The 8,560-nt window shown below is 64.8% G+C and overlaps 2 protein-coding genes across 4 annotated transcripts; one reads left to right on the forward strand and one right to left on the reverse strand.

Annotated features, from left to right (window-relative positions):
- Nucleotides 1-116: 116 nt before the first annotated feature.
- Nucleotides 117-6,529, forward strand: FBXW9 (F-box and WD repeat domain containing 9). 3 transcript variants are annotated; one of them, XM_051837857.3, is made up of 10 exons: nt 117-617; nt 1,965-2,104; nt 2,219-2,347; nt 4,310-4,422; nt 4,509-4,610; nt 5,165-5,313; nt 5,414-5,530; nt 5,664-5,753; nt 5,849-5,914; nt 6,021-6,529. In XM_051837857.3, the coding sequence occupies exons 1-10, from the start codon at nt 209-211 to the stop codon at nt 6,512-6,514; spliced, it is 1,809 nt and encodes a 602-aa protein (XP_051693817.1). In that variant the 5' UTR covers nt 117-208; the 3' UTR covers nt 6,515-6,529. The 3 variants fall into 3 exon arrangements, with proteins under 3 accessions (XP_051693817.1, XP_051693816.1, XP_051693818.1); XM_051837856.3 differs by having other exon boundaries at nt 4,509-4,600; nt 5,131-5,313; XM_051837858.3 differs by having other exon boundaries at nt 4,509-4,600; nt 6,021-6,413.
- A 195-nt stretch (nt 6,530-6,724) lies between these two features.
- On the reverse strand, nt 6,725-7,517 carry GNG14 (G protein subunit gamma 14). Its single transcript, XM_017340242.4, has 3 exons — nt 7,228-7,517; nt 7,024-7,116; nt 6,725-6,917 (listed from the first exon to the last, which is right to left on the reverse strand). Exons 2-3 carry the CDS (start codon nt 7,114-7,116, stop codon nt 6,792-6,794), a joined length of 219 nt encoding a protein of 72 aa, XP_017195731.2. The 5' UTR covers nt 7,228-7,517; the 3' UTR covers nt 6,725-6,791.
- Nucleotides 7,518-8,560: the final 1,043 nt, after the last annotated feature.

The following is an 8,560-nucleotide window of genomic DNA, read 5'->3' on the forward strand; positions in this document are numbered from 1 at the left end:
AGCCAGATGCACGGAACCCAGGTCAGGGAACGCCCCAGGGGCCGGGAAGCAAGCGTTAACTCCCCGCAGCAAGCCCGAGCACGCTCGGTTTCCCGCGGGCCGATAGACGTCATCAGGCGGCGCCGGAAGTGGTCTCGCGCTGCCTAGGAGACTGGACGCGGGGGCCGGCGGCGGACTGGGCCGGGCCGGCCGCGCCCACCCGGTCGCCATGGAGCTGCCTCCTGGGCCCTGCGATGATCCCCGAGGCTGGGACGATGACTCGGAGCCGGACCCCGACCCCGACCCCGACGCGCAGGCCGAGGCCTACGTGGCCCGCGTGCTCAGTCCACCCAAGTCCGGGGTGGCGCCCCCGCGCGCTTCGCTGCTGCCCACGCCCGCCCCGTCTCCGGGCGCGCTGGAGCCCCGGACCGGGCCCAGAGTCCCTGCCGTGGGCGCGCCGGGCCTGCTGAGCCTTCCTCCGGAGCTGCTGCTCGAGATATGCGCCTACCTGGACGCGCGCCTCGTGCTCCACGTCCTGCCGCGCGTGTGCCACGCGCTGCGCGATCTCGTGCGTGACCATGTCACCTGGCGGCTACGCGCGCAGCGCCGTGTGCGCGCTCCCTACCCGGTGGTGGAAGGTGCGCGCGACCTCGGGGGGCCGGGGGCGCCCGCTCAGGTCTAGCTTGGGAGAGGGGGATGAAGATCCCCGGGGCTGCCGTGGGCACAGCCCCTGGCGCGGGCTTCGGAATGGCATAGACTTGGCTGGAAGCTGAGGTTGGTGGACGGTGGTGAAAACCGACGGCAGGCAGGTGGGATCCCTGATTCTCAGGTTTGAAGTCTGGGGGTACCAAGGTACCCTGGGCGGGGGGAGGTGGTGCTGGACGCTGGCATTGGAAGTCTAAGGGCTGTGGGGGAATCCACACTAGTCCAAGAATCCTCTCGCTCTGGGTTTAGCCCAGAAGCTGCCAGCAGCCACCAGTTGAGGCCAAAACCCTTGATCCCAGGCTGGGGGATGAGGCAGGGCCCATGGTCTAGAGCCTGCCACTCTAAAACCAAGCGAATCTTTAGGGGCTGAGATTCCCTGACCCCAGCAACCACACAGGCCTTTGATGCCTGGGTCTGGCCAGGCATCTGGGGTAGGGGCTGGTGGTCACTCCTCCGGAGTTCCTGAGTTCACCAGTCCCTGGCAGCTTGGGAATTTTGGCCTTGAACTGATATATATATATATATATATGTATGTATGTGTGTGTATATATATATATATGTATATATATGATTTGTTTATTTGAAAGAGTTACAGAGTAGGGGGAGAAATCTTCCAATCCCCAAATAGCTGCAATGGCCAGGGCTAAACCAGGAGCTTCTTCCGGGTCTCCCACGTGGGTGCAGGGACCCAAGCACTTGGGCCACCTTCCACTGCTTTCCCAGGCCACAGCAGGGAGCTGGATCAGAAGTGGAGCAGCCGGGACTCGAACCGGCACCCATATGGGATGCCAGCGTTCCTGATGGTGGCTCCACCTGCTGTGTCACAGCGCCGGCTCCCCAGCTGTTAATGTTGATGGTGACCCTGGGACTCAGGCCCTGAGCCGACACGAGTGACGGGTTAGGCGGTGGATCACCTGCCATTGCCGAGGTGGCGGGGGCTCCTGGGACACTCCCTGGGTCAGGCTCTGCCACACAGCTTGACGAGCAGCTCTCAACTCTGCAGTGTCTGCCGAGGTCCTTGCACCCCCACACCACCAAGCATTTCCCCGGATCCTGCCCTGATGGCCAAGGCGGGAGATGCTGGGCTGGGGGTGGGGGGGGGAGGCAGGAGCTCAGCGTCCCGAGGGATGGGGCCTGGGAAAGCAGGTATGGAGCCCCCAGTTTTTGGAGATCGTTGTGAGGCATAGGGCCAGACCCGCATGGGTGTTAGGTGGGTGCATGATCTGCAGCCCAGAGCCTGGCCTTTGCCCACCCGGGCCCCTGCGCGTGGTGTCCCACAGAGGAGGATTTTGACTGGCCAGCAGCCTGCATTGAGCTGGAACAGCACCTGTCGCGCTGGGCAGAGGATGGGCGCCGGGCCGAGTACTTCTGCCTGGCGGATGGGCACTTCGCGTCCATCGACTCGGTGCTGTTGCTCCAGGTGAGGCGGGAGTGGAGGGGTGGGGGGTGGGCTGGGGGCGGGGCCGGCGGAGCCAGCCTGCGCAGCCTCACCCATGTCCTCCCCACCCCCCCACCCCCTTCACTCGTTGCCCAGGGCGGGACTCTCTGCCTGTCGGGCTCCCGGGATCGCAACGTCAACCTGTGGGACCTGCGGCAGCTGGGGACGGAGCCCAGCCGGGTCCTGGTCAAGGCCTTGGGCACCCAGCAGAACAGCACCCACAAGGTGAGCCAGGGCGGGTGGGCATGGAAGCAGGAGGCCCGAGGAGCCTGTTTTTGTGGTTAAGGGCGGCGGCGGGGGGGGGGGGGTCTTCCATCTGCTGGGTCACTCCCCAAATGCCCACCACAGCCAGCCCTGGGCCAGGCTGAAGCCGGGAGCCGGGAGCTCCATCCGGGTCTCCCACGTGGGTGGCAGGGGCCCAAGCCCTGGAGCCCTCCCAGGGTGCGCGTTAGCAGGAAGCCTGAATTGAGCTGGGACCTGAGCCCAGGCTCCGACACTGGATGTGTATGTATCTCAAGTAGTATCTGAACCACAGTGCTAAAATCCCATACCCTGGTTTAAAAAAAAAATCTGTGCAGAGTATTTTATATTTTCTTTAAAAAAAAAATTTTTTTTTTTTTGATAGGCAGAGAGAGAGACAGAGAGAAAGGTCTTTCTTTTCCGCTGGTTCACCCCCCAAATGGCCGCCATGGCTGGCGCACTGCGGTGATCTGAAGCCAGGAGCCAGGTGCTTCTGGTCTCCCATGGGGTGCAGGACCCAAGCACCTGGGCCATCCTCCACTGCACTCCCGGGCCACAGCAGAGAGCTGGCCTGGAAGAGGGGCAACCGGGACAGAATCTGGCGCCCCAACCGGGACTAGAACCCGCGGTGCCAGCGCTGCAGGCGGAGGATTAGCCTAGTGAGCCGCGGCGCTGGCCCTAGAGTATTTTCATAATATGCACTTTCTAGGAACTTTAAAAAAAAGTTTATTTGAAAGGCAGAGAGAGAGAGAGAGAGCGAGAATGAGTCAGATCTTCCATCTGCTGGTTCACTTCCCAAATGGTGGCAACAGCCAGGGCTGCGCCAGGCCGAAACCAAGAACTCCGAACTCCGTCCTCGTCTCCCTGCATGAGTGGCAGGGTCTCAGGACTTGGGCCATAATTCATTGCTTTCCCAGGTGCTTTAACAGGAAGCTGGAACTCTGCCTTTCAAACAAATAGATAAATCTTAAACAAACAAACAAACAAACAAAAAAACCAGGAAGCTATATCAGAAGTGGAGCAGCCGGGACTTGAACCGGCACCCATATGGGATGCTGGCACTGCAGGCAGTGGATGCTACCAGGCAGCATGCCACCACACTGGCCCTGAGATAACATTTTAACCTGCATTACCAAGAATTTTGTATGTGTGAATTACGAGCAAGGCCACTGGGCGGAAGGGGCACCTTCCCCTCCCGGTAGCTGGGGCCGTCAGGGACAGCGGCGCGGGATTGCTGCTCCCTGGCTGTGTGACCTCAGGTGAGCGGACAAGCTCTCTGAGCCCCCGGTCCAGCCTGTCGGGACCCCTTGACTTCAGAGGGGGGGGGTGTCGTCGAGGAACAAGTTAGCCAGCAGGGGGCGCTCTCGGCGCCTCCACCTCCGAGGTGGGGGCCTTTCTCTGGTTCTGTGGATAAGGAAACCGAGAGAGGCAGGGTGATTTGATTGGCTGGGATCCTGGCGGGCAGGCCTCACGTCAGCCACGACCTGCGCTGAGCTCCCACGGGACCCCGGGTTCGAGTCCCGGCTCCGCTCCTGACGCCAGCCTCCTGCAGCTGCGCACCCTGGGAGGCAGCAGGCCATGGCCCAGGCACTTGGGTCCCTGCCACCCACGTGGGAGACCTGGGTCAAGTTTCAGGCTCCTGGCTTCGGCCTGGCCCACCCTCATCTGGCGGGGAGACTTCCTCTCTGTTTCTGTCTCTCTCCGTCTCTCCGCCTTTCAAATAAACAAAGTGGGCAGTTGGAAGGGAAAAGTTGTGTGGCTCTGGGTGGGTGTATGGACCTCTCTGAGCCTCCTTTGCAAAAACAAAAACAAAACCAAAAAAACCAGGAATGCCAAAAAACCAGGAATGCCGCAGCCCCGTGTGCCCACGGGCACAGCTCAGGGAGGATGCCCCGAGGGGAGCTGGGGACCCCCGTGTGACCCCTGCGGCCTCCCCGCCCCCAACAGGGCTGGGTGTGGTCATTGGCCGCACAGGATCACCGCGCCTGCTCGGGCTCCTGGGACAGCACGGTGAAACTCTGGGACATGGCAGCCGATGGGCAGCAGTTCGGCGAGATCAAGTGTGAGATGTCCCGGGTAGGGGCCCCGGGTGGGGAGGGGGCCCTGGCCGGCCGCCACCCCAGCCCCGTGGTCCGTGTGTCCCCAGGGGCAAGGCGGCCGTGCTGTGCCTGTCTTACCTGCCTGACATCCTGGTGGCCGGCTCCTACGACAAGAGGGTGACCATCTACGACCCCAGAGGTGGGCCCAGGTCTGGGTCGAGAGAGAGAGGGAGAGGGAGGGAGAGGCCTGGGCCGTGCTGGGCATCACGGAAGCCTAGAGGCGGGGGGCAGAGGAAGTCACGGGGCTGGTCCCCCGGGCTTGGGTTAGAATCCTGGCTCCCCCGCAGGCCAGCCTGGGGGAGGGCTTCAGTTTCTCCTGTGGGGCCCAGCGGGATGGGAGAGGGGGTGGGGGGCAGGGGGCGGGGCTTGATAAGTTAGTTTCTGCCACAGACACCTGGAACCCACTCTGCCGTGGTTCATTTTTTAAAATCTGTCCTTATTTTGTGGAATTGGGCCAGCGAGCGAGCACGCCTTATCCAGGCAGAGCTGGAGGCGGGGCAGGCGGCCTGGGGGTCAGGGCCGGGCTGGGGCAGCAGAGAGGCGGGTCTCCTACCTTGGTGCGGAGTGGGGGTGAGGTGGGGGTCTGGGATCCTGGGTCCAGCTGGGGCATGGGGTGGGGGCGGCGGCGAGGTGGGTCAGCTGTCACTGGGCCTGGGCGCTCTCTCCCAGGGGTTCTGACGGCCCGCTCCCCACGCCCACGCAGCCGGCCCGGCCCAGCTGCAGAGCCGGCGGCTGCACTCGAGCGCGGTGCTGGCGCTGCTGGCCGACGAGCGGCACATCATCTCGTGCAGCGAGGACCACACCCTGGCGGTGTTCGACCGCCGCGCCAACAGCGTCCTGCAGCGGCTGCAGGTGCGGCCCCGCCCACCCAGGGGCCTGGTGGGGCGTGGGCGGGGCTGCAGCCTGGCCCCGCCCTTCCTGAGCCGTTTCTCCGCCCACGCCCCGCCCACAGCTGGACTCCTCCTACCTGCTCTGCATGTCCTACCTGGGGCCGCAGCTCTGGGCCGGCGACAGCCAGGGCCTGCTGCACGTCTTTGCCAACCGCGACGGCTGCTTCCAGCTTGTTCGGGTGTGCCCCCCCCGGGGGAAACCCCTGCTCACCCCTCTCCCCCGGGGGGCCTCTGGTCCCCTCGCGTCCTCGGGGTGGGGTGGGGTGGGCGGGGCCTCTCCTGAGCCTCCGCCTCTTGCTCCACCGCCCACAGTCCTTCGACGTGGGCCACAGGTTCCAGATCACAGGGATCAAGCACTCGCTGGGCGCGCTGTACACCACGTCCACCGACAAGACGATCCGGGTGAGGCCCCGCCCCTGCCTGCCCCCCGCGCGCCCACGAGCCCCGGCCGGGCTCCTGACCTTCCGCCCCCCACCCCCGGACCCCGTGTTGCCCAGGTGCACGTGCCCACAGACCCGCCGAGGACCATCTGCACCCGGAGCCATCACAACGTCCTCAACGGGGTGAGCCCTGCCCCACGCGCCCGGCGCTGCCCGCCCTGCCCGCCCCTGCCCGGCCTGCCCGGCCTGCCCGCCCTGCGCTCTGACACCTTCCGTCCCTGCCTCCCAGATCTGCGCGGAGGGCAACCTGGTGGTGGCCGCCTCCGGGGGCCTGTCGCTGGAAGTCTGGAGGCTGCAGGCGTGAGCGGCCCTGGGTGTGTGCCTGGCCTCCGGTTGTCTGCGGGGACCTTCCTCCCCACCGTTGGTGCTGCCTCTGCACCCCCACCCCCACCCCCAGCCCGGGCCCCCGCGTGCCCGGCAGGTCTGGGGGGCACAGAGAATTCGGGCCGTGGTTGGATGTTGTCCCTGGGCCAGGCCTATGCCGCCTGGGGAGGTGACCTGGGGGTCTTGGCCCACCCAAGGGGGCCACCCTGCACCCTGGGTGCCCTGATTTGGTTACGATTTGGACAGCCTGATCTGCTGCGGAGACAGCAAAGCAGAAATAAAAAGCCGATGTACAGTGCACAGTGGGCGGGCTTGGGTGCCTTGGAGGTCCCTGTGTGTGTGCGTGTGTGTGTGTGTGTGCGTGTGCGTGTGTGCCCGTGCAAGTGCGCTTGCCTGTGAATATGAAGCCAGAGAATCCCCCCCCCCAGGCCGTGGACACCTGCTCAGGCTGCCAGATGCAGGGGAGGAGGGCGGGCCCAGTGCATGCGTGTGTGCGTGTGCGTGTGTGCAGGCGGAGGAGGGAGCCGGGCCAGGCACCTGGCTGATCCCCTGGGGGTAGGATGGTGGGGGCCTATCGCGGCCCGTCCAGCCAAGAGGAACGTTGAGCGGTGAGTGTTCCCCTCATGTTTATTGAGGTGGTTGTGGGGTGGTGGCACTGTGCCGGGGTTCCCGGGAGTCACAGGATGGCACAGGGCTTCTTCTCCTTGAAGGGGTTGGTGGCGGCCGGGATGCCCACAAGGAAGGGGTCGCTCTTGGCCTGCTCCGTGCAGAACTGCAGTAGGTCAGCGGCCGCCTTGGACACCTGCAGACCAGGCCTGGTCAGCCTGCCCCTGGCGGGGGTCAGGGAGAAAGGCACCTGCCGCCGTCCCCCTGCTTACCCCGGGCGCCTGCCCCGCCCCGCCCCTCACCTTCACACGGTCAATGCCGGCCTCCATCCGTAGCTGCTCCACTGCCCGGCGGGCTTGCCCGATGTCGCTGCCGATGGCTACCTTGCCCGACATCTGGGGGAGGGCCGGCAGGGCTGTGAGCAGCGGGCCCAGTCCCGTGTCCCCCCGTGGGAACTGTGGCGTAGGGGTGGCCGCTCCCCCCGCCCCCAGGTCGGGCCTGCTGACCTTCAGCTGAGGGCTCCCGAAGATTCCCGAGGCTGATTTCTCCCGTGGCGGCTGCCGGCTCTGGTTCCCTCCCTCCCCCTGCCCAGCCCCTTGTCTCCCTCCCCCACCCCTGCAGAGACTTTGAAGCCAGGGCTCTCCGGGAAGTGAAATGTCACCAGCGGCGGCAGCAGCTGCCGCGGCCAGCGGAGGGGGTCCCTGCCCCCCCCCGCCCAGGCCCCGTGGCTTTGGCCGGGGGGACCAAGCCAAAGAAGAAAGGGGAGGGGGGGACCCTGGCCTCTCTGACCTGCTGGGTCCCCTGCTGGCTGGCCCCAGGGCACCTGCTCTGCCTGGCAATGCCAGAGCCCCAGGCAGCCTGCCTCCTGTCTGTCCCGCCCCGCCCCGCGGGGAGCTCTTCGCAGAGGGGGCTCCGGCCACACTTCGCTGTTTCCCATGTTCCCCGGGACCCCAGCCCCAGCCTCCTCTTCCCTGAGCTCCGGGCCCCTTTCTCTCCCTTTCTCTCTCTCTCTCCTGGGTCACATGCCCTCACCCCCCCCCCCCAGGCAAGTTCACCACCATCTGTGTAACTTCAAGCCCAAATCTCCAGCTCCTCCTGCTCTCTAGTACCCTAGTGCCCCCTCAATTCCATCTCAAGTGCCCGTCAGACCAGCTTCAAGTCAGGAGCTCAGCCTGGCCTCTGCTGTCACCGTGGGCGCCTCCTGCCCCCCCCCCCCCCCCGTGTCCCCTCTGCAGGGGGGCCCCTCCTCCTTGGCTGTTCCAGTCCAGGCAGCCAGGGGGCTCCATGAAGAAGTGAGGACTCAGGCTTTCGCACCAGCATCCCACCTCCGAGTCCCGGTTTCCCACCCAGCTCCCTGCTAATGCTCCTGGGAAGGCAATGGAAGACGGCCCAAGTGCTTGGGCCCCTGCCACCCACGGGGGAGACCTGGAAGAAGCTCCTGGCTCGCGCTCGGCCCAGCCTGGCCCTGGCTGCTAATGGCCACTGGGGGAGTGAACCTGCTGATGGAGGTTTTCTCTATCAGCTTTCAAAAGTAAATAGATAAACAAGCCCAGCCTCACAGGCTGCTGCCTGGCATCGCCAAATACCCCAGGCTGGGGGGGGGGGGGGGGCTCATGCAACAGCGCTGTCTCTTGGAAGCCTGGGGAGTAGAAATTGAAGACCTAGGAGCTGGCGGGGCTGGAGGCCTCTCTTCTGGACCTCTCTCTTCTGGCTGTACCCCACCCCCTCCGTGTCTCTGTGTATGCAAATTTCCTCACAGGGACTCCGCATGGACCCTCCCTAATGGCCTCCTTCTAAGTCTATTATTGATTTTTTAAAGATGTATTTGTTTGTTTGTTT

The sequence above is a fragment of the Oryctolagus cuniculus genome, chromosome 16 (genome assembly GCF_051225735.1).
Source record: "Oryctolagus cuniculus isolate XC-2025 breed Fujian yellow rabbit chromosome 16, ASM5122573v1, whole genome shotgun sequence".
NCBI lineage: Eukaryota > Metazoa > Chordata > Mammalia > Lagomorpha > Leporidae > Oryctolagus > Oryctolagus cuniculus.

What these genes read in the sequence shown, in the direction of transcription:
- FBXW9 (XM_051837856.3), top strand. Translation starts at nt 209, where the DNA reads ATGGAGCTGCCTCCTGGGCCCTGCGATGATCCCCGAGGCTGGGACGAT. An exon ending in TCCCTACCCGGTGGTGGAAG is followed by an intron (nt 618 to 1,964) that starts GTGCGCGCGACC and finishes GGTGTCCCACAG; the next exon opens with AGGAGGATTTTGACTGGCCA. An exon ending in GCGTCCTGCAGCGGCTGCAG is followed by an intron (nt 5,314 to 5,413) that starts GTGCGGCCCCGC and finishes CCCCGCCCACAG; the next exon opens with CTGGACTCCTCCTACCTGCT.
- GNG14 (XM_017340242.4), bottom strand. Translation starts at nt 7,116, where the DNA reads ATGTCGGGCAAGGTAGCCATCGGCAGCGACATCGGGCAAGCCCGCCGG. An exon ending in CCGGCATTGACCGTGTGAAG is followed by an intron (nt 6,918 to 7,023) that starts GTGAGGGGCGGG and finishes CCTGGTCTGCAG; the next exon opens with GTGTCCAAGGCGGCCGCTGA.